This window comes from Chlorocebus sabaeus, chromosome X, assembly GCF_047675955.1.
Source record: "Chlorocebus sabaeus isolate Y175 chromosome X, mChlSab1.0.hap1, whole genome shotgun sequence".
NCBI classification, from domain to species: Eukaryota; Metazoa; Chordata; class Mammalia; order Primates; family Cercopithecidae; genus Chlorocebus; species Chlorocebus sabaeus.
Window position 1 is genome coordinate 5377518 of NC_132933.1, and position 27952 is coordinate 5405469.

The 27952-nt window shown below is 47.6% G+C and overlaps 1 protein-coding gene and 1 long non-coding RNA gene across 13 annotated transcripts in view; one reads left to right on the forward strand and one right to left on the reverse strand.

The window, feature by feature from the left end:
• Positions 1-1089: 1089 nt before the first annotated feature.
• MAMLD1 (mastermind like domain containing 1) overlaps positions 1090-27952 on the reverse strand; it is a 143574-nt gene continuing 116711 nt past the window's right edge. For 7 of the 12 annotated variants that reach the window (XM_037989268.2, XM_037989269.2, XM_037989267.2 and 4 more), the window contains 2 exons: positions 5267-5351; positions 1090-3320 (listed from right to left, as the gene is read on the reverse strand). In XM_037989268.2, coding sequence (XP_037845196.2) covers positions 2194-3320; positions 5267-5351 — 1212 coding nt within the window. In that variant the 3' untranslated portion in view covers positions 1090-2193. Of the gene's footprint in view, positions 3321-3551; positions 3792-5266; positions 5352-11799; positions 12044-27952 lie in introns of all 12 variants that reach the window. The other 5 variants (XM_073013369.1, XM_073013368.1, XM_037989275.2 and 2 more) reach the window with 2 other exon arrangements.
• On the forward strand, positions 6492-24880 carry LOC140710824 (uncharacterized). Its single transcript, XR_012091896.1, has 3 exons — positions 6492-6936; positions 19682-19854; positions 24773-24880. It is a non-coding gene; the product is annotated as an uncharacterized lncRNA (long non-coding RNA).

Below are 27952 nucleotides of genomic sequence, written 5' to 3' on the forward strand. Positions count from 1 at the left end.
AGGGGGACAGCACAGCTGAGCCCAAGTGCTTTGGTGTGGCCCCGAGGGAAAGCTGCAGCATGCCTGGGGCCTGGCATGGTAGGGACACTTGAGGCAGAGGGACAGTAGTGGGAGCTGCAGTGAGGCTGGCTCCTGGAGAGGCTTCCTGAAGAGTGCTGCCTGAGATGGGCAGGGAGAACAGAGACAAAGTTGGTGACAGGGAATGAAGGCTGACTGAAGGACTTTACCCAGACCTATGAGGATATCTCTCTCACCTGGAAGCAGGAAGGGACTGTGTGAGGACTGGCCAAGAGCTGGAGTGTTGGGATAATGACTCTTTCTATGACCCCTCTGTCCCACCTCTGGTCCCTGGACTGGGGAAGTCTGCTTCCAACCCCATTGGTCGATCACTGTCCCTTGTCACAGCCATTGAGAATTTTGGCAGGGGGCATGTTCTTAGAGCATTTTTAGGCTCTGCAGGACATAACAGCTCTGCCTCAGAGCGTATGCCTTTCTCAGCTCCTGAAAGCCACTGATCAAATTGGAACATTTTGTACCTTAGGGATGAGGATATCAACTCTTCCAGCCAGTTAGAGGGATAAATGTGATGATGCATTCAATTGTGACTACATCTGATCCCAACTGTTGCTTCAGCTGCACTCCTACAGCACATGGCCGGAGGCGTGCATCCCAATAGCTACCTCCCCACTTTTGGGGAGATGTGGTTCCATCCATGACACCTGGATACCTGCCTACCAGGTCCTGGTCTATCAGGTGGCAGGGTTTGGTCAAAGAAGGGCATGCGTGGTCTTCGGCAAGGGAGACAGGACGGTGGTGCAGAGAGTCTAGACCCTCAGGGCAAGTCCTCGCCACCCCTGCTCCCAGGGCAGTTGTCTTTGTGGCCTCCCATCCCTCTCTGTTTCATCCTCTATAAAATGAGGGGCTGAGCCCCAAATAACAGGCTTCTTTGCTGTGATGCAAAACTACCGAATCTTTCTTTCTGACACACAAGGCATCGAGCAGCCTCTGAAATAAGCAAAGCCACTAGCAGGTTTCCTGACTTGGCTTTGTAGGTACTGAATACCCCCTTGAAAAATAAAAACATAGAGGCACTTTTCTCCTGGCTGTTTATTACAGAACGAAGAAAAAACACACTGGCTTGAAACAGATGCCAGATTTCAAATGTAGAGGCGAAATACGAGGTGGCAATTAAAATGTGATTACACAAAGTCTGGACACTGAGGAAAGTTTACAGGACAGTGGGTGTGGGTTTCCTATAACAGACACTTAAATATACATGACAATAATTGCAGATAGAAACCATCAAAGACAAACCCCAAATCAACTATTAATGTTTACAGATGTTCCCCCTCAAACCACAGAGCCTTACATCAAAACAAACACTGAAAGGCTTTAAACCAGGAACAGCTCGCCTTCACCCCACGAGGGTGCACACAAGCTGGGCTTTTTCTCTGGGTCTGAATGGTAAAGGGAGGAGGATACTCCAGCTCCTCAAGGTGGATTGCTGAGACAGTGCTCGGCGCACACGCTCTCTCTGCGCCTCTCCCAGATCTGGAGAACTCTCTCAGCCTCCTGGTAAAGTGTCTCTGTGGGGCACTTAATGATAAAACAGCTTCTGCTGTAAATGCTCATTAGGAAAGAGCTAGCGGAGACGGAAAGGTTTGCAAAAGAGATTAAGAATCACACAAGGCAATAGGATTTTTAGTGAACATAGAAATAAATGGCCAAGTGGTTTTCTATTTGGCATTTGTCAACTTGCACAACAACTCTTGGTCACATCCACATTGCTCATTGCATCAAAACCATAAGCGACTCAGCCACCTAGCTTAACAAGGTATCACTGGAGCAAACAACACAGTCTGCATATTGGTAACAATGTATAATAAACACAAAACAATGCATAGTAAACACAACTCTACTGAAACAAAAGCCGTCGCTTTATTTACAAAGTCACAAAATGAAGTATAAATACTTCTGTCATTAATGTTTAGGAAAACCATTTACAAAATTTTCAAATATGTACATGTAGCTTGAAAAATCACCAGCTTTCCATTTTGTCACAGGTAGAGGGAGGGATAAGCATGGGCTGACAACACCACTCAAATTGTAACGGGAGACAGCTGCGGGTGTGGAGTGACACCACTCCCTAGAACGATGTCGACGTGGGCGTTTCTATGGGCATCCTGCTCAGATTTAAAGCGCCCCAGCATCCTGGGTGACTTGTCTAGCATTCTGGGCTGTGGCATTTTGAGCAGCAGCATGCTGTTCCAAAATGTCATCGATCAGCCTCAAGTTGCACACCCAGTCTTCATCTGGGCTCACACAGGAGCCTTTCAAGAGAGCTTCAATGAAATCTACCTCATTGCAGTCAGGTGACGAAATCAGATCATTTAGTGGGGGTTGGGGCTGGCGCAAAAAGTCGGCAGGTGGCAGCTCAGGGGGAATACCTGTTCTGTTGAACGGACCTGGGAACTGGCTGGCGGCAACGGCAGAAGCAGCAGCAGCGGTGGCAGCAGCAGCCACATAGCTTGGTGGCTCGATGCCCTGTATGGGGCTCAGGGGACTAAAGCTGGCCATACCCTTCTGGAGGAACTTGGTGGTGTTTGCTACAGGCACTGGGCCCCGCACCGGGCTCTGCCTGAGGCTCTGACTGCCCAGCAGGCTGAAGCTGGGGTTGTTGGCCAGAACAGCACTCACCTTCTGGCCAGGCCTGCCTTCAGAGGCCATCTGATTGGGAGTCGCAACTGTCTGCTGCGATGGGAACACTGGGGCCATCAGGGGCACTCTCACAGGCGCCTTGGCAAAGATGGAGTTGCTATCAAAATGCTGCTGAACACTATTATCCACTTGGCTCAGGGGTGGTTTCCCCGAAACTGCTGTGGTCACAGCTGCTGCCGCTGTGCCCCATGCAGCATTGTTAAACACAGTGGGAATTCTTGGCACACTAGGCCGTCTGAGCTGGTGGGGACTCAAGGGCTGGGTGCCCAGGGAGCTGGGACAGAACCCAGGCAGGGGCACTTCTGGTGGGGTGGCCTTGGGACTCTGCGTATGCTGGCAGACAGGGCCAAGCCTGCCCAGGGGAGTCTGGCCTGAGTGCGAGGGGATGGGAAACTGGGAGCTGGAGGTGAAAATTCCTTGCCGCTTCCCCAGAGTTGGTGAGATCACTTCCACGCCCTCGCAGCTCTGGTGCCTGCTGAGTGGGATCATTCCTGGACTCAGATTGTTCTGAAGGAGCCCAGTTCTGGGTGGCATCAAGTGCTTGCTAGATGGGGGGCTTGCCTTGATCCGGCTACACTTGGAGGTGACTTGTTCTTGGGCGGCTACATACAGAGAGAATTGGGGATCAGTTCCAAAGGCATCCTCGACTTGGGCTGTGGCCACCAGAGTGAGGCTCCTGGCCCAGCACGGACTTCTCACCTCCCGCCCTTGGCTCTCTACTGAGCCCCCCGACCCTGCTCCCCAATTCCTCACAATTCCCCTCATTTCTCTGCCCTCAGCCTGGACTTCCGTTCTTCTGGGAAGCTGCCCCAACTTCCTAGGTCTGTGCTCACCAAAAGCAGATCACACTGGACTGAAATGGCAGCTGATTTGTCTCTTCAAGAAAACTGGAAGCTCCCGGAGGCCAGGGTCCATGTGTGCTTTTACACTCAGTGCTCTGTATGCAGGGCCTGGCACTGCCCACCCTTTGACAGGTGGTGCATATTTTGTAGAAAGAAGGAAGGGGCCAGGTGGGGTGGGCTGGTGGCAGGAGCTAGCTCAGTCTCTTCAATTCTCTACCCGATGGATGTGACCTGGGACAGCAAGTGAGTGTGGTGAGTAAGTGCAGGTGGTGCTTTGTTCCCCTCTGTTCTCCTCATAGCCAAGATGGTCTCTGAGTCCAGATCTGGGGCTCAGACAACATTTGTACAACTGAGCTGTAATGGGGTTCCTTTCTGAAGGCTGAAATCTAGGAGTTGACATTCTGGACTCCCTGAGTTCTGAAGAGCCTGGGGATGGAGAGACACGGAGCAGAAAATGGAAGGTAGAGTCCCAGGTGCCTAAGATGGGAAATGCATCTCCCCTCATTGTCATGAGAGTCCATTCTAGCTGATATCTACCGTGGCCAATATCTACAGGTACTTTTTTGGAGTGGACACTGAGTCATGTAGCAGTCATATGGTTTACCCAAAGTCAGGTAGGGGAGACAGTGCAATCAGGGCACAAGCCCAGTGTGTCTGACCCACCGAAGAGTCCATGCTCGTATCTACAAAAATGATTTCTTTCTCTTGTAATGGTGCCTAGGTTCTTTTATGATCATGGCATGTGCATGTTTTTCAACTAGGTTACAATCTAGCCTTATAAGGTTAACCTCCTGGAGGCCACCAGCCTTCCTGAAACTTGTCTGTGCTGTCCCTGCAATTGGAGTGTGCCCAATGTGGCACTCCAGCCTGGACAAGTGGGACACAGACTCTGCTGGTATCAGGCCAAAAGAGGTCTTCCATAACACTGGAAGAGCGATGGTGTAGAGGTGTCACGGGCTACGATAAAGATGCTGACCACCTGTTGAGGGCAAGCAGCCTCTCCTGACCCTCAGACAAATGCTGAGTGTTCCCAAGACTACCCTTGGCCTGGTCCAATCTCATCCCACTGGTGCATAAGGGTTGCTGAACTCATGACTCCTTGGCTAGCCTGCAAGCTCCATGAAGTGGGAACTACATCAGGCTTTTTGCTAACTGCTGTATCCTAGGCCAATAAATGTTGATCACATTTATAGTGGGGACCCCTGCTATCTACCTGTGGAGGCTCCAGGAGCCCCTGACACAAACTTTCTGAAGCAGAGCCTCCCCAACCCCTTTTCCATTTCCTATACCTGACAGATGTCCCAGAAACCCATTAGAAATGGAAGGTCACTGCAGCAGTGTGTGAATATGTGTGTGGGAGAAGGGCAGGATCAGAGCCCTGGGGGTGTGGCAGCCCCCAAGTGATTCTAATCCAGATCCTAGCGGGTGTGTCCCTGTCCCATTGAAATAGCTGCTTTAAGGGGCCTGACTCAGGGAAATCAGTCTCTTGATTTAAATGATGATATTGGAGTCATTTAGACCAGGCCTTCAATTGGGATCCTGCTCTTAGAGTTGGATGAATTATTTAACTGTTTTTCAGATCTCCTCTCTCTCAATGCTTTCAGAAACACAGACAGTAACTGCTTACTCTGAAATGAATTCTCACCCCACTTCCACATATGCACCCCTTGCCCACCCCCTTGGGAACACTGGCCTTAACTGCTTACCTTGAAATGGACTCATCTGTTGGGAGATATATGCATTCTGCCGTTCAGGGGTCATTGCCATATGACCTGATCTCTGTTCCTCTTGCTAAACAGAAGATGAAAAAGACAAATTAGATTACAGCTACCAATAAATAATTAGCCTGAGGATCACTGCGTGGGGACCTAGGACTTGGCTTTGGTGTAGCAGAAAGCATGAATGAACACACCAACACACATTCGCATGCATGCCCCACCCTCTCGAGCAAAATTCCACAGGTATAAATAAGATTCTGCACCTGGGTTAAAAACACCAACTGCAACAGCATAGAATGGGGCAGGAGAGACAGAACTTAATAGCAAGAGCACACAGAAAAAAGATTTAGGCATTTTGGATGTCCATCTGCTCAGGATGGGTCAGCAGTGAGATGCGGTCACCAAAAGAACAAATGTAACTTTAGGTTGCATTAATAGAAGCAGAGTATGTAGAAGGAGGGAGGTGACAGTCCTGTGCTAACTCTGCCTTGGCCAGACTATACCCACAGGAGTCTGGGCATGCTAGTCTCAGGGAGACCCAGACAGACTGGCTGCATTCAGAGGATGGTAAGTAATGAGAGTGGGGATTGGACTTCAAATTATCCAGACAAAGAATGGCTGAGCAAGCCGAGGATGCTGTGGCTGGGGCAGAGCAGACTGTGGGCTATGTAGTGGTGGATGCCTAGCCTCTGCAGGGCTGTCATAGGGAAAGGACATTGGGAAGAGGACCGAGGCTTGTTCCTGGTGGTCCTGGCATGAACGGCCGGATGATCACATGGTCAGGTGGACACAGTCTCCAACACTGGGAGTAGCCAAACATTTACTGCCAACCTCCCGCCCTTCTCCTGACTAGTTGCAGCATAGGCAATTCGGAGGAGCTTCCTGTCGCCATCTGAAAGCTGGCGGGGTGGGCAGGGGGAGGAGCGAGCCAAGTTTCAAGGCCGCAGTTTCAGCACTCAGTCTGGGATCGGCTCAAGGAGCAAAGGGGAAGAACATAGCCAGGAGGGAATAACGTGAAAGCCCCCAGACCCAGAGAGAAGGCATGACTTGCTCTGAGACCGTCAGCCAATTGGTGTCAGGTTGTGAGTTGGATCCAGGTCTGACTCCCAGTCCAGTGCTTGAAGCCTCCTCACCCCACATAGTGAGGGGAGCCCGGCCATATCTGCTTAACTGCTGCCATCTCTCTCCCCTTCTCAACCACCAAGGCAGCTCTGTCTGGGAGCACATGCTCCAAGTCCACTTTCTGGTCTGTGTCCCCCCAGACGCCAGAGGACTTGACTCTACAACATGGTCTGCCCGTGCAGTGCCTGCTTTTCCAGCAAAGGGCTTCTGGGAACCCTTCTCTGCACTCGGTGGAGCTGGCGGGAGTGGGGCGGGGTAGAGACCCAGTGCTTGGGACTGTGCCCGGCTCTCAGGCCTGGCAGCAGTTCCTGGCCTTGGTTCCTGCCAAGGCAGAGAGGACAAACACATGGCACCGGGAAGACTACACCAGAAGCAATTCCACCAGACTGGGGTTTGCTTTTCTATCCCGCCCTTAGCCTGCTTCCTGTCCTGGTCCCTGCCTCCCCCTCCACTGGAGCTGCTGTGTGGGCAGTGAGGGGCTGTTTCTCAGCTGCCCTCTGGAGCTGCCCTCTCCCTGCTGAAGCATTGGCAAGGCGGTAAGGGGTGGGGGTGGGGGTGGGGGTGGGGGTGGGGTGGAATCTGCCTTCTCAAGCTCTCATTATACTGAGCATGTCTCACCCATTATTTGATGTCATCTAGCAACACCCCATGTGGACACTGAGGAGCATGGGGGTCACATGACCACTTCCCAAGGCCGCACCATCCGGATCTGCCTGAGATGGTCAGGGTTGGCGGCCATTTCTGAAGGCAGTCCTTTCGCTTTGCCTCTTCTCCTTGTACCAGCCTCAGGACATCAGGGCAGAAGATCTACAGTCCCCAGCTTACTGATGTGACAGCAGAGGCTCAGAGAGGTTAAATGACTTGCCCAAGGTGACACGGCTAAGAAGTACAGTATCTCCTAACTGCAAACCAGGTGCTTCCGCTGCTTCTGGGGACGGATTCCTGGGTGGCTGGCTAGGGCTAAACGGTCCTTAATTCCATCCCCACCGGTTGCTGCATTAGTTTCATCAAATAACACAGTTGTACAGAGGTCGGGGTTGGGGGGAAGGGGCAGATGGAGGCTAGAGAGTGTGACTAAGGAAACAGCAGGGGAAGTGTGGTAAAGTCCAAAGGGAGGGACGGAAAGAGAAAGCCAAGCCCAGGGGCGTGCCAGACAAAAGGAAAGGGCATGCCGGAGCAGGGCAGGCTTCAGCGGGTGCTGGGGCGTCTTCATCCTAGGAAGCACACATTCCAGAGGACCCCGGAGTCTAATGGAAAAGCTGGCCAGCGTATCACTATGGAAACTGCCAAGGCCACACAATGCTGCTGACACCCAGCCTGGGTGCTGGCGGCCAGCTCTGCAGGACCTTCAAGTCCAGGGTGCCACCAGCAAGCGAGGGCCCTCCATGGACTCTTCACCTTACGGCAGTGTCCAGAGGCACCGCCAGTCCTCTGCTCCTATGCTGGTCCTGCTGTACCTGGCAAAAGGAGCCAGAGCATTCTCTCCAGGCCTCCCGAGGAAGCTGCTTCCTTTGTTTTGCAGATGGAGGCTCCCATCCTTTGTTCTGAATCAATGTGCTCCAAAGATAAGCCCCAAGAAAACAGTTGTTGCCTTTTGACACTGACAATTAGAATCGTTGGAAAATGGAGAAAACAGGAAATGACAAATGGTTTCAGTGACCAGGAGGAAACCATGCCTGAAAGTTGCTGCTTTGTGACTGGGACACTCGCTTTCTGTTCTCTTATGAAGGACGGCCTAGGCCGTGTGGCCTTTTATAAACAAAGCTATGAAAGGGTCATCAAATTTTCTAGGGTTGCAACTGTGGCACTAGGTCCTATTGTGCCAGGTGACACTGACAAGCAGCACTGAGTTCTGTGCGAGCCCAGGTGTGCTTCTCTCATGGTGACCCCCAGAGAACTAAGGCCCGGCTCTTCCTCTGTCACACCCCCTCCCAGCCCCCACCCTCAGACAAGGGACCACATTCACAGTCTCAGCCAAGATGACAAACTTGGAAGTTCTTGGGATGCCTTTCTAGAAGCTTCAGGCTGATGCCAGGAAGCTGTAAAGCCCCCACCTGTCTCTGGGAGTTGTGTGCTGGGCAGGAGAGAGGGGAAAAAGCCCAAACTCTACCACTGCCTGCTGGCACAACTGAGCCCATGCCAGGCACTGCACCAGCTTCACTCACCAGCCAACACATGCTAATGTCTCCTGTTTACCCAGGTGCAATCACCTGAGTGCTGCCTTCTCACCACTACACGGGAAGAATGATCTCGTTACCAATTCAACCACTTAAGGGGGCAAAAGGACTCCAACTGGGGAAAGGCAGAGGACAAACGATCAGTGGGACTGAGACAGATGCCCACAAAACGTTCCTGGATTTCAGATGGATTCGGGCTGGAGTTCCTTGCCCCATGATCCCCTGGAGGACAGCATCCTGACTCAGACAAGAATTCAAATGACATAGCTTCTGGGATGTGGCAGTGAATGGATCCAAAGCCTTGTTTTATAAAGAATGTGGAGGAAGGGAGGAAGGAAAGGAGGGAGGGGGAGAGAGAGAGGGAGAGAGAAGAAAGAAGAGGAAGAGAAGGAAGAGGAGGAGGAGGAAGGGGAGGAGGGAGGAGGAGGGAGAAGGGAAAGGGAGGACAGAAGAGGGGAGGGAGGGGGAGATTATCTACCCCTCCAGCTAGGGAACTCCTGTCTCCTTTCCCAGCAGACACTGCTCCATGAGTGCCCCCACAGAGAGCCAGCCTGCTACACAGCAGAAGGGCTCAGCTACCTATCCCAAAGGTTGAGCACTAGTGTACTCCACAAGAAAAAGCACCTTCTTTTGTACTTTTTGAAAGCCAGAATTAGAAACAACTCATTCACACTTCTGACTTTTCCTTTGGAATGACAGGAAGATAGTATACTGCATGGGACCACCACACATTCAAGATCTGAGTGGTGGGGACCTCCACCCCCACATGGGTGGAGCCCCCTGAGACCCATGGGCTCTGACTGGCCATGGCCCATAGATAGTGACAACGTAGACAGTGCTGTCTGAAGCCTAGTTGGAGGATGGATGGATGCTCTTAGGAAAAAATTCCCTTCAGTCGTCCTTCAGAAACTATAGCGACTTCCTAAAATGAATGGCAGGCAAGTTTTGATTGTTTCCTAAGTTCCTCCTAACTCTCAGAGCCTGTGACTCAGCTTCTCCAGAATGCCTGCAGGGAGGCAGGACCATTGGGAGTAATGAGCACGAATTGGGCCACTTCTCCCAGTGGACTGTTAACACCAAGATCTGGGGTGGAACCCACTGAACACCTGCCCTTTTGCATTGCCTTGGCTCAGCGCCTTTCCTTGCCCAGAATGCAGCCAGACGGATATGGGCCACAGTAACTCTGGGGCCCCTGAACTTACCTTCCCGAGACCCTGATGGGAAGGTATTGTTTACATGACAGTCCAGTCAGCCCCTCTGTCACTCAGTTGACGAACATTGATCATGGGTCTACTGTGGGCCAGGCTTTGTTCCAGGCATGGGGATAACACCGTTTGTCTCTACTCTTATGGACACAAGTAAATCAATCAAAGCAGATAATGCTCTAATGACCACCCAGTAGGGTGAAGGAATGGAGAGTGGGCAGGTGCTGGCAGAAACCTAAGGTCAAGTCATGGGACCCCAACGGGGAACTGGAACCTGCCACACCATTTTCTATGTTAGGGATCTTTCCTTGCTCTTCTGGAGACCTCACCCATGGTAACGGTGCTGCCCTCAGGTTTGAACTGGTCTGAACCTGTCACTGGGGCTTCACAAAAGGAATGCCATTGAAAGCAAATGGCAGAAATCTGTATATGAAATTCTTTTTGCCCTTTGTTTTCTGTCTTCCCACATGACCTATGACTGCTGCAAACTCTATTCTGACTCCTCACTCTTGGTGAGTCTGGGAAGAACTTGGTTTAGATGCTGGGAATGATCCTGGGCAAAGGAAACAAATATATTTCCAGCTTGCCTTTCTTCTTCCCCTGTGGTGCCTGCATCCTCTGTCTCGCGCTGACTCACAGGCTGGACTGACAAGGCAGCTGTGTTGAGAGGGAGGATTTAGTGAATGTCAGGCCTGACCCTCAAAGGCCCCCAGGTGGGGCCAATTTCCAAGGTTCTTAGAGAAGATTTGGGGCCACAAATCTGCTCTGCCCCTTCACTGCTGGGTGAAAGCTGTTGGCTTGAGAAGAGAGAGAATAGGTGAGGGACAAGAATTCTCAAGGCAAGCTAGCTGAGATCCTTTCATTTGTGGCTTCCAAAGAGGGAAAGGCAAGGCAGACAAGGGTGGAAACAGCGACATCCTGAGGGGACGATGTCCGTTTTGCTAATTCTGTTTCCCTGGCAGCTTTGTGCTGGACAAGATTTCTCTGGTTTCAGCTGAAGAGTGAACAGCTGAGGAGCTCTGTGACTCTGAGAGAGAGAGAGAAATCAATAGCCCTTGAAAGGAAAGCACTGCTTGTTCTTCCAGGCCAGGGCAGGCAGGATAAAGAGAACAAGGCTGTACATACCAAAGCAGAATTTCCATTAAAGGCCAGAATCCTGGGAGGCCCTTTCAGCTTAATGACCATCTTCTGATCACTATCACTTAGAAAATGTTCATGTCTCCAGTTTTCTCTGCAGATAGGGCAGACATCCTGTGCACATTGATATTTTATGCACCAGATGCAATTCTCTGCAAAGGCCGCCTCTGGCTGGTATCCATCCGCTTGCTCTCATGCCCACTAATGTGACTCTGGGGGCAGGTCCAGCCATTCCTTCTAGACTCTAGAATCTAGAGGATGATCCCAACTCACAGCCCTCTTGGACAAACTTGGTTTGGATTCCTTCTGCCTGTACTACCTACCAGACTGCCAGTCCTCCAGTAGGGCAATCCAACTTCCTGCCTCTAGGGTGTGGGAGTCCTGGGCGGGGTTTGGAATTCACAGCAGATGGCTGGCAGGAGAGGCAGTTCCCGAGCACCCACTAGGTACCAAGCAGCAGGTATCAGGTGCAGGGCTTCGGAGGTGCAGAAGAACAGCCCCTGTCCCCCTCAGGTTCCCAGTCTGGCCTCAGGGAGACAGGCAGGCATGGAAATGGGGTACTGGAAGGTGTACAGCTGAGGGAGAGAGCAACTGCACCCTGGACAATCCCCCACTCATTTCCCTGGAGGTGGGGCTGAGGCACCTGGAGCACTCTGCTTGCTTGGGTTTTCCCTTTGCCAAAGAATGCCGGGCAGAAAGTAGAGAACAAGCAGGCCCAGGAAGCACTAGAAGTCACTCATGGGTGGACAGAGCTTTACCTTCGGAGCTGTCACCTCCTGTGTTCCTCCCAACAACCCTGTGAGGCAGGCGGGCAGGCTGAGCAGGGGACTGTGCCCCATTGACAGATGAGGAAAGCGAGGCTCAGGGGGAAGTGACTTACCTGCGGCATCGCAGCTAGGCAGTAGTGGAGCGGGCACCTGCCTCCAGGCCTTCGGATCCCAGCTGCCCCAGGGCGCTGCCTCTGAGGTGCTGTACGAGGAGGTGACTCGGGCCAGCTCATGAGCAAACGAGCTGCTGGGCAGGAAGGACTCACTCCCCAGGGCCTGGCAGGACGGGGGCTGTCGCCCGAGGCTGACCTGGGGGGGCCTGGCTTCCCCAAGCTTGCAGGCTTTGTCTACATGAGTCTACAACAACCGATTGAACAATCCATCAGCTGCTTGGCCACAGAATGGTTCTGACTGATCTTGTTACTGCCCTGAGTGCCTAGCTGGGTCGTTTGGGTGTTGTGGTTATACCCACCAACTGGCTTGGTGGAACAAAACCAAACAGCTTTGTGAGCTTAGCTTGTCTTGGGTCGCAGACTTCTTTGAGAAGCAGTTATAAGCTATGGTTTCTCTCCACAGAAAAAGCACTTATGGTGTCTCCCCCTTTCCAGCCCACCAACATTTTATATCTAATTTTGGGGGGTTTTCTGGGCCACTTAATACCCATCCGTGGATCTCATGTGAAGACTCCCCTGGCTTGAGAAATCACTGTCTTGTTGAAAATGGGAACAAAGCTAAGTCAGACAGCTGGTTCAGCTGCAATGACTTTGACCAAGCCTGAACCCACCCTACCCCACCCCCACCCCACTGACCACCCCCCACAACAGAGCACACAACTCTAAACTGGTTTGTAGGTATGTGTGTGTAAACACGCTGAGGAATCTGCAAAACCAAATGGTGAGTGCAAAACCAAACAGTCATGAGTAAATCTCACAATAACCATGTCCTGAGCTGCAGCCCTTGTTGAACTATACCCTACTAGGGCCCCAAGATTTTAGGACTTCTGTGGGTGGGACCTCCCCTTTCTATCATGCTTTAGAAGACAGGGATTTCAGCAGAATTGAATGTATTGAACATATGACCCATTTTTTTTTCAGCCAAAGGCAGTTAAAATAACTTCATACTTGATATCTATGTCAGCAAAAGCTGCAAAACGCAAATGGGTGGCTGCTAAGAGCCCTGACACCCTGACGAGCACATCAAGTGCTTAGCAACAGTGGTGTCCAAAGGACCAGGTGGAAGCCTGCCTGGATGAGAAGTTGCTCTTCTTTCTACATGAAGCAGCACCTCTACTCTCCTGCTTTTAATACCTGAGCTGTGAGTGATCATCTATGTCCATTAGCAAACATCCCAGTGGAGAAGGAAACACTCATACCTGAAATCTAAGCTACATAGTTGGAATCACTTCAATTTATTGCAATAAACACTTACTAAGCGCCTATTGTGGGCAAGTCTTTGCAATGGATAATAGTTCAGTACGTATTTTGTTGTAATATTTGAAATAACAATAAAAATTGCCACCACTGAATTTATTGAGCATTTGCTGTGCTTTAGGCACTAACCCAGGTTCTTTAAATATTTGGTCTTATTTGATCTGTATAAACAGCCATCTATGAGAAAGGGACTATTATTGTCCTTATTTTACAAATGAGGCCACTGAGGCCCAGAGAGGTTAACTAAGTTGCCCAAAATCATACAGCCCATTAGTAGCAGAGCAGGATGCAAACCCAGTCTTGCCTCATTCCCAAGCCCACATATCGTTTGCATTGGTATGGATGTGTGCATGTGTTTAGTCATTAGCACGTTATATGACAAGCAAGTTTTGAAACATAGAAACTTAAAATGTGCCATTAAGAAAAGTACAAGCAAAGTTTTCCAAGGGGAGGTGTGGACCTCCGGACAAAATTTTAAGAACAAATTATAAATACTTAAAAATGGGAATAAAAAGACAACCTAACTATCTGAAGAGTTTTAGAGATGACTCATGCCCACCCTCTAAAACCCAAACAAAAACAACAAAGTCAAGAAAACCCATGAAATCTTAGCAAGCAATTTCTATGTACTTGTGAAAAGAATTTCTTTACCATTCTAATGGGATTTGTGCCAACCATAGAGGTCTCAGTGCCCCTCCCGTGGGGTGGTTCGTGAGTACAGAGCTGAGCTCACTGGCCATCTGCAGCTTCATGAAATCAAGCTCCAGTTTGTCCTTGGAGCAAGGTTATCTGGGACATGAGCAGAGACATTGCTTTCTACAATGGACAATTCTTTCTGCCTGCATACCTAGCTCCTTGATAACTTTAAACACCATTTTATAGCCACACTGGAGTTTTGAAAACCTCCATATGCAAATATTACTCTGGCTCTGATTACTTGTCTGCTCCATGACAACACACTCTAAAAGCAATGAATGGGGCTTATTTGTAGAGAACTGAAGCGTTTTAAGCTTTTGCTCAGGAATCCCTGGTAGCTTCGTGTGACTTGCAAGATATTAGTGATGGGTCAAGAAACAGGGCCCCCCATCAGCATTAACATACGCTTGCAGTGCCTCAGTAGTCCATCAGGCAGAAAAAACTGCAGATGGCACATGGAAATGACCAGCGGCGGAAGATACCCCGACAGCGTGGGCAGTTCTATTTCAGCAGCAATCAAGAGGGGGCCTGGAGCCACTCAATCAAGTGGAGCAGGATGGGAGCAAGCACTGTGCAGACCAATGCAATCCCCAGTTAAAACACAAAATAAATAAAAGAGATGAGATTCAGTCTCTTGACTCTGACTGGGAGCTTTATAGCTGATGCTTGTGTCTTTTCTCCATTTTATTTAATTAGGAAAAGAAACTGCTTATCACACACTCTAAGTGTGAGGTACAACCTCCACAGAAAAGGTTGTTAGGAACATTTTAATTTCTAGAAGTTTCTAAACATAAGGTAAATCCATCTCTGTCCTTGGGATCACTGCGCATCTCAGAAAGGCAAATCAATCAGTAATTGGTGGGCATAATTACTAGCTCATGGACTGACAAGTTCTACACTATTTCAAATCTCACAGAAGTAAGCCATGGGACAGATAGAGTCTGATAGTGGTGCCCCGTTTCCTGGAGGTCACACCTACTCATCCCCCTGGACCCTGGGCTTCTCATGATTGTCAGAGTGCTTGCTGGAACCAGGTCAACCCAGTTTCCCTTTCCCTGAAAAATCCTCCAATGGCTCGCACCAGACTAGAGATGCAAGTGCAAGCACATCCACCCTCTCAGCAGCCAGGTTTCGTGCTCCATAATGTCACGTACCCCCAGTCATACCAATCTCCTTGGAGCTCTCCAGACAGGCTGCCATGTGTGCTCGGCCCTCTGTGCTTGTGCTCCTTGGTTTGCCAAGCCTGGAATGCCCTTTCTCCATGATTGTACTCTGGGAATTCTATGTGTTTTTTGAGATGAAGCTCCTCCACCCTGGAAATTCTGCCTCTCTTTCCAGGTCCAGCTTCTGTGGCTGAATACCCTTGGCTGACTAAACATTCTTGCCGGGCCAAGTCTTAATCATCTCTAAATCCCTCTGGTGTCCCGACAGTATCTAGCCCAGGCAAAGGGCTCAGCAAATACTTGCAAAATTCAATAAACTTTACTATGTTACTAGCTTGGCATGGTGTTCTAGGCACTTGGGAGATTATAATCTGGTGAACATTGTGCTAGCCTTTTTTTTGGGATAAACATCAATGATAAACTGAGCCTTTACTCTCATTTTAGCATATCTACTCATCTCTTTTCAATGCTGGTTGGTTTATAAAACCTATTAGTAGAACAGAGAGTAATCATAATCATATGGTGAAAATAACATCAGCTAACACATTTACTGAACATACTTTAGTGTGCTGGGCACTGAACTCTGTGCACACATGAATTTGAGATAGATTGTTCCTAGCTAATAAGACGAGGAAGTGGAGATGGGCTTACTCAGATCACACAATAGCAAGGTGGGGTACAGACAGAAACCAAGCTAGAAACCAAGAAATCCCCAGGTTTGGAAATGCATGGGCTCCTTCTCTGCACATGGCGAGGAGCAGTCAGGTGCTCCTCCTTCTTTCATACTGAAATAACTCTGCATTATTGGCTGTTCTGTGACACTCTGTGCTATTCTGTAGCTCAAACGGCTCTGGTGCAAGAAGCTCAGATTATGACTAACCCCCATAGATATTCAGCTGCTTTGCAAGAAGTGGATGACTGCTCTGGGTTTATAAATTATTGACTAGATTGGATATTGGCCCAATCTTCACTCTGGTGATTCAGAAGGAGACGTATGCACATTTGCAAGGTTATAGTAGTGCACTCTAATTACACTGGCTTCTGAGAGCTTGTGGGTTTCTTGACTTAATCATTCTGGAATTAAGGTAATGGATCCTTAACACCTTTTCTTTCTCTGACCTTTACTAACCATGTAACAGAAATGAGCAGAGAAAACCCAAGAAAGCGAACTGGAGACTTGATGAGTGTGCCAAAGACACTTGGAGTCCAAGGTCCTCTGTGGCTCTCTGACTTCAGAAGCCAGCCTCAGTTGTTAAAGTCACTCGTGAGGTTACTATGCTAGAGCACTAAGTATTATCCAGATAGCCCAAAGAGGTGAAGGCAGACATGTGGAAGAACCTAGATTTTGGGGCAAGTTGGTGAATGCCTCCTGTCCCATGTCAAAGAGAGGTGATAGGAGACAACTTTGTGAATTTGAAATAATGCGCTGGGGAAACAGGAAAATGTCATGTGAGTCACTCTTCTTGGCTTTTTTCTTGCCATTACCCTACTTGACCAAGTGCAAATGGGACTTCAATATATCATAAGTATGCATCTATTGATAACAATGCAAGAAAGCTGTACAATTCAAGTCTGAGATTTTGTAAGAAACAGGATTTCAGAATCTCTGTAAGCAGCACCGTCCAACAGAACTTTCTGAGTTGATGCTGAATCATCCCAGAAAGAATAGAATGCTCTAGAACTGTGCTGTTCAATATGGTAGCCACTGGCCACATGAAGTGTGTAGCACTTGAAATGTGGCTAGTACAAATGAAGAACTGAACTTTTTAAAATTTTTTTAATTAATTTAAATAGTTACATGTGACTGCTGGCTACAGCATTGGACAACACAGCTCTTTGGCATAGAGGCTAAGAGTCCAGGCTCTGGAAAAAGAGTGTCTGGACTGGAATTATGTGTTTGCCACTTCCATGCTTTGTAATTGTGGGAGAGTTACTTAACTTTTCTGTGCCTTAATTTTCTCATGTGCCTTAATTTTCTCATTTGCAAAAGGGATTAATAGTTGTATATTATTCATAGAGTGGTAAAGGTTAGGAGGACTAATAGAATTAACACGTATGCAGTGCCTGGCATGTTGTATGCACTCCAGGAAGGTTAGCAGCAGTATTAATTAACAGTAATACTTTCACCATGTATTGAGCCCCTTTCAACGGTCCAGGCACTGATCTATGAATTATACACAGAATAGCTTAAAACTGGACATGCTGTTCTAGGTGTGGTCTGGCCAACATGACTCAGCAGGACCTGTGTTTTGGTAAAGTAAATTAATAATAATTGATGATGGTAATGATATTATAAATATTTATTGAGAAGTTACTCAATGTAAGGCACTGACCCTTTCCCAGGGTCATTTCAATTAATGAATCCTCAGAACAATCCTATGAAGAAGGTACTATTATGATCCCATTGTAAAGATAAGGAAACTGAGGCACAAAAAGGTTAAGCAACCTGCCCATGATCACCCATTGGTAAATGCCAGAGCCTAGACTAGAACCTAGGTATTGTCTGATTTCAAAGCCTGTGCCAAGCTTTGTGTGATCAAAGTGCCCAAGTGAAACTTTTGTGATTGCAGTAAGTAGACTAGCAGCAAGAATATTTTGGAAGGCCACTGGGATTCTACAGCTGTGCAATGGCTGCAGGGCTGGCTGCTGTGAGACCCAGGTGTCTTCTTCTTTTTATAATAACTGTACCTTGAAATGAGAAGAACTCCAAGTTGGGTAATCTCTGTTATGATATGTGTGGTATGGTGGGTGGAGGAGGTAGTTTCACTAAACAAATTCTGGCTGGTCACAGTGGCTCATGCCTGTAATCCCAGCATTTTGGGAGGCTGAGGTGGATGGATCACCTGAAGTCAGGAGTTCGAGACCAGCACGGCCAACATGGTGAAACCCCATCTCTACTAAAAATATAAAAATTAGCTGGGCATGGTGGTGCATGCCTGTAGTCCCAGCTACTTGGAAGGCTGAGGCACAAGAATCACTTAAGACTGGGAAGCGGAGTTTGCAATGAGCCAAGATCACGCCACTGCACTCCAGCCTGGGTGACAAAGTGAGACTCCATCTAAAAAAAAAAAAAGAAAAAAAAAAAAGAGAGAAGAAATTCTACAGAAAACTCGATGGTAGCGCCAATCCCATTCATTTGGTGAATCTGTTCTGTAAATTTGCATTTTGTAGAAGTTTTCTTGGAGCAGGGTACCCCCTAAGCAAGACCTAGAAGAGTTTAGGCTTTCCTGGAGTTTTTCAATCACAAATGTATATAATTTAACTTTAACATTTCAAAATGTAAGTGTTTATGGCTGACTGAAATTGACTGGGTCCAAAATCAAATTCACTTCATCATGTAAATTCTCAGATTTGAAATTTAATTACAGAATTAAGTTCAACTGATAAATTGCTACTTTGACAAGGGGAAAAAGAACCCAATAACAGAAAAAGGTAGAACCCATATAAAGAAATGAAGGAATTACTATCCCCTGGGCAGTCTCCTCACTGTGGCACATTCCTGTGGATATTCCATAGTACCTGGCATAGAGTAAATCTGCAGTACACTTCCCACTTCTGAGGTTGAGGCTGTGGGGCAGTTTCACAGTGACCAAGGCTGTGCCTATTGTCAGCAATGCTGGGTAATGAGGTTGGTGGGCCTCTGGGCATCATGCTACTTGGGGGAGCATCAGGGACTGGGTAAAAGGGAAAGGGCATCAGGGCTCTCCAGAGTCTAGAGTTTCAGTAGCCAACAGAGGCCTGTGGCAATCGTTGCCCTGACAGTTTCTGGAAGGTTTCTATTTTCTCATGATGATGATGATAGTGATGATGACAATAGCTACCATGTATTGAACACATACAGTGTGCCAGATGCTGAGTGAAACACTATAAATGTTTACTAAGTGAGACATTCAATACCCATGGCAAGCCTGAAAGATGGGTACCACTATGATCCCCACTTAATAGGTGGGGGAAAATAAGGTTCAGAAAAGCAAAGTAACTTGCTCAAAGTCACACCATATGTAACTGGCAGAGCTGGAAGCTGAACCTGAGGTTAACTTACATGAAAATCCAGGCTCTTAACCGCAAATACTACAAATGCTTCAATATGAAGCAATATTCAAAACATAACCCTCACCCCAACCCCCACCTCCCTTCCCACCCTCAAATTCCCTCAGTATCTCCTTGATGGGTACAGTGAGCGCTGCTGATAGGCCTTGGACTTCCAAGGGAGCCGCCATCCAACTAACCGTCACGTTTGGGCAACCGAGGAAGGGAGTGGCAGGATTTCCTTTGGAGATTTCCGGAATTAGACAGCAGATTTAATGCATGCATCTAAATTCTCTCTCTCCCAGAGCCTCATTGAAACTACAGTAAGAGTTTATGTTTTGTTTTGTTTTTAAAGACAAAATCCCACCAGGATAGAGAGAATAGGAGAGGAGATAACAGCATTATAATTTATGAAGCTAAAATGTAGATAGACCAGGAGTAACTGACTACACAGCACCAAGGAAGCTGAATCACAAGACAGCAGAGGAGAAAACTGGAGAGGAACGTGGTCTATATGGCAGAATCTTCCCCAGGCTCGGGAAGAGGAGTTCTAGATTATCTCAGAACTGGGAGGTAAAGTGGAATGGGGGGATATGGCCAGTGTAATGGGGTTGGGCTGAAAGCTGGTTAAGGAGCAGGCAGATCTCTAAATTCCCTCTCTGACTCTATGTCCCCAGGCATCTCCCTGTCCCCCAAACTGGAAGAGGTCTGGCTTGACCCTTGTCTGGCGAATTTCCTGCTCTGCTTTCCTAGTCCTGCTGGCTGGATCAGTGGAGGCCACTCTTCACCCCACAGGGATGTTCTGTGTTGCCCTACACCTGGGAACTGGAGGTACTGGAGGCAGGCTGCGGTGAGTTTGAAAGCAAAACACAGAGGGCAGTCCAATCTCTTTGGCCATATTTCTTCTGTATATCCAATACCATGTCCACAACTCTGCCAGTGTCCTGATGGTTGTGGGCTCTACACATTCCCAGGAAGCTGAAGGCAGATAATGACCAGGGACAGGTCAGCCTCTCTTCTTCTGAAAGCCTTCATCTACTAATGGCCTGGGACTCTTTCCTTAAATGCCTAGATTGTGCTTGCCAGTAAGGTTTTTTGTTTGTTTGTTTGTTTGTTTGTTTTGAGACAGAATCTCACTCTGTCGCCCAGGCTGGAGTGCAGTGGCACGATCTAGGCTCACCACAACCTTCGCCTCCTGGGTTGAAGGGATTCTCCTGCCTCAGCCTCCTGAGTAGCTAGGATTACAGGCACATGCCACCACGCCCGGCTAATTTTTGTATTTTTAGTAGAGATAGGATTTTGCCATGTTGGCCAGGCTGGTCTCGAACTCCTGACCTCAGGTGATCCACCCACCACGGCCTCCCAAAGTGCTGGGATTACAGGTGTGAGCCACTGCACCCGGCCAAGGTTTTTGTTTGTTTGTTTGTTTTGTTTTGAGACAGGGTCTCACTCTGGTCACCCAAGCTGGAGCACAATCAGTAGCACAATCACAGTTCATTAAACCTCCAACTCCCTGGTGGGCTCAGGTGATCCTCCTACCTCAGCTTCCCAGGTAGCTGGGACTACAGGCATGTACCACCACACCCAGCTAATTTTTTGTATTTTTAGTAGAGACGGTGTTTCCCCATGTTGCCCCGGTTGGTCTCAAACTCTGGGCTCAAGCGATCTGCCTGCCTCAGCCTCCCAAAGTGCTGGGATTACAGGTGTGAGCCACTGTACCTGGCACCACCACTAAGCTTTAGAAAATGAAGCAATTTACAAGTTTTAGTCTATTAATAAGTGATGAAGCTCTGTAGAAAAGCAGGGGAATAATTATCTTTTATCAGGAAGGTCACATGGGGATCTGCTTGGGGGTTGTCAACATTCTACTTCTTGACCTGATCAGTGTTGACAGCAGGTTTTCATTTTTTACTTCTTTATTAAACTGTACATATAGGCCTTGCACACTTTTCTACATCAATGTTATATTTCACAATAAAGGGAAAAGCTATATACACAACTTGATACCAGTAATGTGAAATATATAGAAAAAAATGACTGAAATACTGCACTCCAATATGTTCACACAGTAGTTGTTTCTGGATTATTTATACATTAAATGTTTATATATTGTATTATGCCATGAGATTTGTGCTTTCCACTTTTCTGCATTTTCCAAGTTTACTACAAAAAGTACATATTACTCTTATAATCAGAAAGTCATAAAATATATTTAAAGAGACAAAATTGAAACTAATAAGGATCAACACAAAATAGATGAGCCATCTGTGGAAATCTGCGCAGAAGAATACTACCTAAAGAGATTGGTGGCGTGCATGATCTCACTGGATGAGCTCAAAGCTTGCAAGAGCCTAGGGTCTATTTCTAGGGTTGGCTCTTGGAAGCCAGGATAGTTGTTATCTCTGGGAAGAGGGAGGGGCACACAAGGGGCTTCTGAAATATTCTGAATGTTCTATTTCTGAACCTGGTTGGTGGGTACATGACTGTTGGTTTTATTATTATATGTTTTATATACTCTTCCGTATGTATGGTGTGGATTCCAAAAAAAGATTTCCTTTAGAGAAAACCAGGATCATGTAAGTAGAAAATATGGTGCTATGTTGAAGGAAAAACTCAAGTTTATATAAAATCATCATCATTTATAGGTTTAAAAAGTTGCTTTGGAATTTTGGTCTAACTGACTTGTCTTTTCTGCAGCAAATCATGCTCCTTCTGGACCTGCTCCAGGCAGAGGGGATTAGGGTGGGTTCAAGGCTGCAAGTACTTAGCTCAGCACACTCTCCTCATGGGATTTAGGGTTTGTCTGGTGTTGGCTCTCTGAGCGCTTGTCAGGAATGCCAACCCTTCCAAGGTTCAAAATTTGAAGGCTGCCTTCCTACCCCAGATTTTGTCCACATAGATACTCAAGTATGTGTTTCAACTACAAATGACCCTGTGCTTTCCTGCTACTCCTCTCTTTCATGGTAACCTGTCTGATGTCCTTCCTTCCCTACATTTATGGGAGGGGGATCTCATTCTCTGTTCTCCTGTCACCGAAGCCTCCACCTTCTGTCTTCTTCTGACCCATCTGGTTTTCCTGGAGCCACCTCCTCTCCTTACCACCCTCACACTTTTGTAACTTGAGGAGAAATGAGAGATCACCTAGTCAGGTCATCATTCTCTGTAGATGAAGAGGCCCAATGGTTTGCTCAAGAATTGCCAAGTGAGTTAAAGACAGAGAGTATGAGAGTCAGCAAGACCTACAGAAAGCATCTATCCTCACTGTTTTGCAGGGACTTAGTCTTTGTGTGTGGACCCCTGGAATGCCACGCACTAAGAAACGTTGGCTGACACCAACTCCCCACTTGGTAGGTGGGGACACTGAGACTCATGGTAGGAAAGGGCCTTGCCCTAAGCCAGGGCTGAGTGGAACTCATCACTCTCAATTTTCAGTCCAGGGCATCTTGTTGCGACTATCCCAAAGGCAGCCAGTTTCCCTGGTCTGAAAGACAGGAAGAGAGAAGAGAAGAGAAGGGTGGAAGGCAGAGTATGCAGCTTTGATGCATATCCTGGTGAAAAAAGATCTATATGAGAAGCAAATTTCATGAAAGGGAAGAGAAGAAAGTGTGCCATACATTGCTGGCCCATTTCAACCTTGCTTTGATTCTTGCTGAAAAGGGTACCCTGTATTTCTGAGTTCAACATGCAGGCCAGTGTTGGGGAAGCCACTGCACCTCTACTTTAGCCTCCAGGGCTGTGTGCCTGCAAATGACCTGCAGCCTTGGTGCCTCGCTCTCCAGACTGCATTTTGGAAGATGGGACAGAGGCTTATGGAAGCCCACATTAGAACAGGGGAGCAGAATGGGTGAGATGGGGGATCCTTGATAGTGAACCAGATGAAGGAATGGTAGTCAAATGCCAGGCCTCCTTTGTGGCTTCAGTCCAAAGGCTCTGAAGCCCTTCCAGGGCAGAACATCAGGCATGTTTACCCCCACTGTCCTCAACAGTGACAGAGGTGCAGTCTTGGGCAGCTGGCCATTTTGAATGCAACCTCCTTAATCTCAAATGGGAAGGCTCCCCAGCAGGACCCCTGTAATGAACACCTGGAGGAAGCTAGACTAACCAGAACCTCAGTACAGTTCCATCTGGGATGCCCAGGTCTGAGACGAAAAAGGTAACTCTCTTTTCTGAGTCCTGGCCCAGTTATGTCTCTCTCTGCCTCATTCTCTGAGATGCCTGTCTCCCCTTTTTTTGTCCCATCAGGAGGCAAGAGCTATCACTAGGCCAGACTCTGCCAGAAGCCAAGCCAGCTTGTTATCCAGCTTCTCAGGGAGCAAAGAACAGCCTTGTTCCTATCTTATCCCCACTGTCCCCTGTCCCCGCTCCACCTCCCAGCCATTCAGCTTCTGGCTTTCCTAGAGCTGCCTGCTTCTTTGTGGTTCTCCATTCCTTGAAAAGACTTTCTAGTCATTAGTAAATATAAATGGCCACTTAGCCCAGATTACAGTGAGGTCAACAGCTGGGGCTCTGAGAGTTGTCACACACTGGCACAGGAGAGGAGGCTATGCCCCCAGAGAATTTGGAGGGCACTCCCATCCACTTACAACAAAACGCCCATCCACTGTGCTTGGCAGTAGGTGATCTGAGAACTAATGGAACCAGGTTAATCCTGTGGCACTGTTCAGTGAGGAGAGCGGTGATGGGCACTGGAAAATACCAGAGACGAGGCCGGAGACTTGAAATCTAGGCTTAGCTCCTCACATACTTGCAGCTGTGTGACCTCAGACAACCAGTGTTACCTCTCTAAGCCTCAGTTTCCTCATGCAAAAGGAGGGGCAATAACAACAGAGCCCGCTGCTTGGGGGTGTTGTGAGGACAGGATGAAAAAACAGAGAAATCCCTCAGTACAGGACTCAGTGCAGTGGATACTCTTGCAAGGGCTGGTTCAGCCTCCTACCCCTACCCTCACCGGTATAAACAACTCTGGCCTAGAAGTCAGGTGACCTGAGTTTTAATCTCAGCTTTGCCATTAGCTGTGTGAACTTGAGAAAGTCCCTTTCCTTTTTACACCTATTGAGATGATCATGTATTTTTTTGTCTTTTATTCTGTTAATATGGTGTATTACATTGATTGATTTTCATAGATTGAACCAGCCTTCTATTTCTGGGATAAATCTCACTTGGTCATGGTGTATAATCCTTTATACACATGTTGCTGGATTGAGTTTGCCAGTGTTTTGTTGAGGATTTTTACATCTTGATTCATAGGGGATATTGGCGTACCTTCTCCTTTTAGGGCCACAGTTTCCCTACGATGATGTAGTTGAACTAGATCGCCTCCAGGGTCTTTCAGTACTCATGTCCTCTGATTCTGTGAAACTAAGAAAATTTAAGAAATCGTGATTCACAGGCATCGGGCAGGCAAAACTTAGACTCCTTGTAGCATAATTAGGAGGCCAAATATTCAGTCTGCTTATTTCTCAAATAACTTTAGTTTCTTCAGTCTGCCCCAACTCCGAGGCCTGATAATCTTTAGATGCTTATGATGGCAACTAAAGCCTACCAGCTAATCCATTTTAAAGTTCTTCCAAATGCATAGGGTTTTATTTTTTCTAGACCTCGGTTCAGATGGGGAATTCGACAAACAATGGAAAGGGGGAAAAAACAACAATGTAAACACTGAGTGACAAAGTAACAAAGAAAGAGTCTAGCTATCACAGTCAAGCCAGCCTTGGCTTTGTTATCCAAAGTAGTCAGTCTAATTCTACCACCGGTTTCTGTTCCTGTAGCTGTCTACTGCCTGCCAGGGACTCTGCCTTCTTAGCCACAACTACCAAGGGAAGGATGTGGTGACCATACCAGTGGCTGCTGACATCTCCTGCCATGGGAAGCATAATTGCCTCCAGCAGCCACCCCCTTGGAACCATCACTGTTGCTGCACTTGGCCTGGGCTGTACTCCCCGCCAATGACTGAACATGGTGAGCATAGTAATGCAGGCCCACTTCTGCGAGGAGCAGGACTCCTCTAGTAGGTGACTTTGGCTCAAGGACTCTCTATTGGCCTGGTTGAGCTTTTCCTGAACTGTGCTCTGTCTGAGACTCTTCTTACCCAATCCTCCTTCTGGCCCCAGTTGTCGCAGACCACCTGCATTGTGGTCTGAGTCTCTCCCCACCTTCTCTTGCTCTTCCCTGTTTATCTTTCACAGGCATTTCCCCCAATACATTCCTTGAATGTCTAACCCAATACTGGTGCCTGACTTTTGGCAGACCTAAGCAGACACAAAGGAGCACTTGGTTACCTAGCAATTCTTCCTGCCACAAACATCAAGGGAACCCTTTTTCCCTCACCCCTCTGCCACATCCCACACTGCCCTAGTGAACAACCTCAAAGAGTGCTGTTGTGTAATATTAGGCTGGTGCAAAAGTAACTGCGGTTTTTGCCATTACTTTTAATGGTAAAAACCGCAATTACTTTCGCACCTACCTAGTATTTGTTTTCCCCCAAATTCATGTGTTGAAATCTAATCCACAATATGATGTTATTAGGAGGCAAGGCCTTGAGGAGGTGATTAGATGGTGGGGTGGAGCTCTCCTGAATGAGATTAGTGCCCTTATAAGAAAAAGCCCAAGGAAGCTACCTTGACTCTTCCATCATATGAGAATGCAGCAAGAAGGCACCATCTACTAATCAGGAAGAGAGCTCTCACCAGACACTGAATCTGCCAATGTCTTGATCTTAAAGTTCCCAGCCTCCAGAACTGTGCACAATGCATTTCCATTGTCTCTAAGCCACCCAGTCTATGGTATTTTGTCATAGCAGCCCGAACTGACTAAGACAGTGAGCCACATGAGAAGTACCCCATCCCCTCCCTTAAGCACTTGGCTCACAGATCAGTGAGTTCATTTCTGCCTGAGTTTTATTGTTATTCTGTAGATTTCTTGGGCTAGATATATTTTTCTGTTATTTTCCTTCTTCACCTCAGTCATGAATTGGTTGTTTTAAAAAAGACAATGTAAGTCATGGGGAAACGCCGGACAACTCTACTCTCCTAGGGTTCCTGATAAGAGGGGATTCAGTTGAGTCCTCTGATGGTCTCTACCTGCCAAAGTCCAGCAGCCCTTAGCAAACATGCTGCTCGTGCCCTGTAGAGGAGGTTCTGGTGTCCCACCATACTTCTCTCTCCCTCATGAAGGGCTTGCAACCCAGCAAATGGATGGCTTATATGGGTCTGTTTCAAAGGAAGAAGAGCCAGCTCTGGGAAGCACAACGATGAGCATAAGCGTAACCTACTACTGTGCCTGGGAAAGCAGACAACTTTTTTGATGTATGACTATCTAATGAGAATGGAATCCATCAATTACCTTAAACTTAGGCACAGTCTTCAAATTCAACATTTGTGGGATATACTTTTAGTCAGTTTGTATACTTTATTTGTAATAAATAATCTGGCTTCTCTAAAGAAATTATTTTAAGTGTTTGGTTTGGTTTGATTTAACGGTAAAACTATATCAGTGGCAGAGAATTATAGCAATGGTGATAAACTACAGAATGTAATAAATTCATATCCTATTCCTACATTTGAAGCTGCCTGCAGATGCGTTCAAGATGCAGCCAGAAGTCAGGAGACTCAGGCTATTATTTGGGGCCCATCATTTTACAGCCTTGCTGGACTCCCACTTTCTCAGGGGAAAAATGTGGTGTTCATCCAGATTAGCTCTCCAGGCCCTGTTGAATTGGGCACTCTGTAAGCTGGAGGGTCTTCTATTGTCTTCACCTAACTATCTATCAACAACCCGAATGGGCATGGGGGAAGAGAGAGCTGGGCATTGACACAAGGGGCTGTTGTCTGAAGAAGAGAGGCCCAGGGTGTCTGGTAGAGAGATCCCTTGGGCCTGGAAGGCACCAGATTCCCAGAGAGAAGGCGGAGGGCCATGAAACAGTTGGCTGTAGATGCCAGGGACACTGGGACTCTCCAGTTGTGTGTTTGTGTCTTCCGAAGACTTGTGTTTCATTCCTTTGGAGCATGCATAATCATACATTGTGGGATGTGTTATATAGATTGCTCAATAGTTCACCACTGTAATAAAATACTATGACTGGAATCTGCCCCCAGTCTGCCTTTGATAGCACTTGTGCAACACACATTTACTGAGCATTTACAGTGATCCAGGACCTGTGTTGTGAAAACATCGATGGACAAGGCAGATATGGTCCTTGCCCTTTTAGAGCTGGCACATTCACGTAATGGTGGAGCATGTCAGTGAGGATTTTTAATAAAGGCTGGTAAGTGCTATGAAGGAACATTGCAGGGCACTAGAGAACAAATAACAGGAGAACCTGACCTAGGCTGGGGTGGGGCGTTGGTTAGAGGAGGCTTCTCAGAGGAAATTGGGTTTAAGCTGTGACCTGAGGATGAATAGATGTTGGCCAGGTGAGGGGCCCTGGGGAAGAAAATTGGCAAAGTTCCCAGACCAACTTGATCTATGTCACAGCTTCACCCAGTGCCACTCCTATTCTAAGACCCGGTGAATACCCAGGTCACATAGGGAGAATGCTTGCAAAATGTAGCCTAAGGATCCAGGATTTCCTTGGGAAAAGAGCTGTTTTCTGCAGTCAAGTGGAATCATTCCACAGACCACTGTGGTGTAGTAGATGGGGTTAGGGAGGATGGAAAAGCCTTTATCTTTCTGTTTCTAATTTCTTCGACTCCAGAAAATTCACTTTCCTGAAGCTCTAAGGTGTTCTTCACTTTCAGCCTCAATTGTTGAAAATTAGATTACAAACTAAAGCAGGAACTCCATGATATTTAAGTCGTTCATACAGTAGAGTTGGGTGTGTCCCATTTATAAAACAATCCATCATAAGTCAGTATAGAGCAGAAGAGATAGCTAAGAAAAATCCCTGAGTCCTAAATGTCAGAATCAGAAGGGCCGGTAAGGATAATCTACATTAGAGGTTCCCAAAGTGG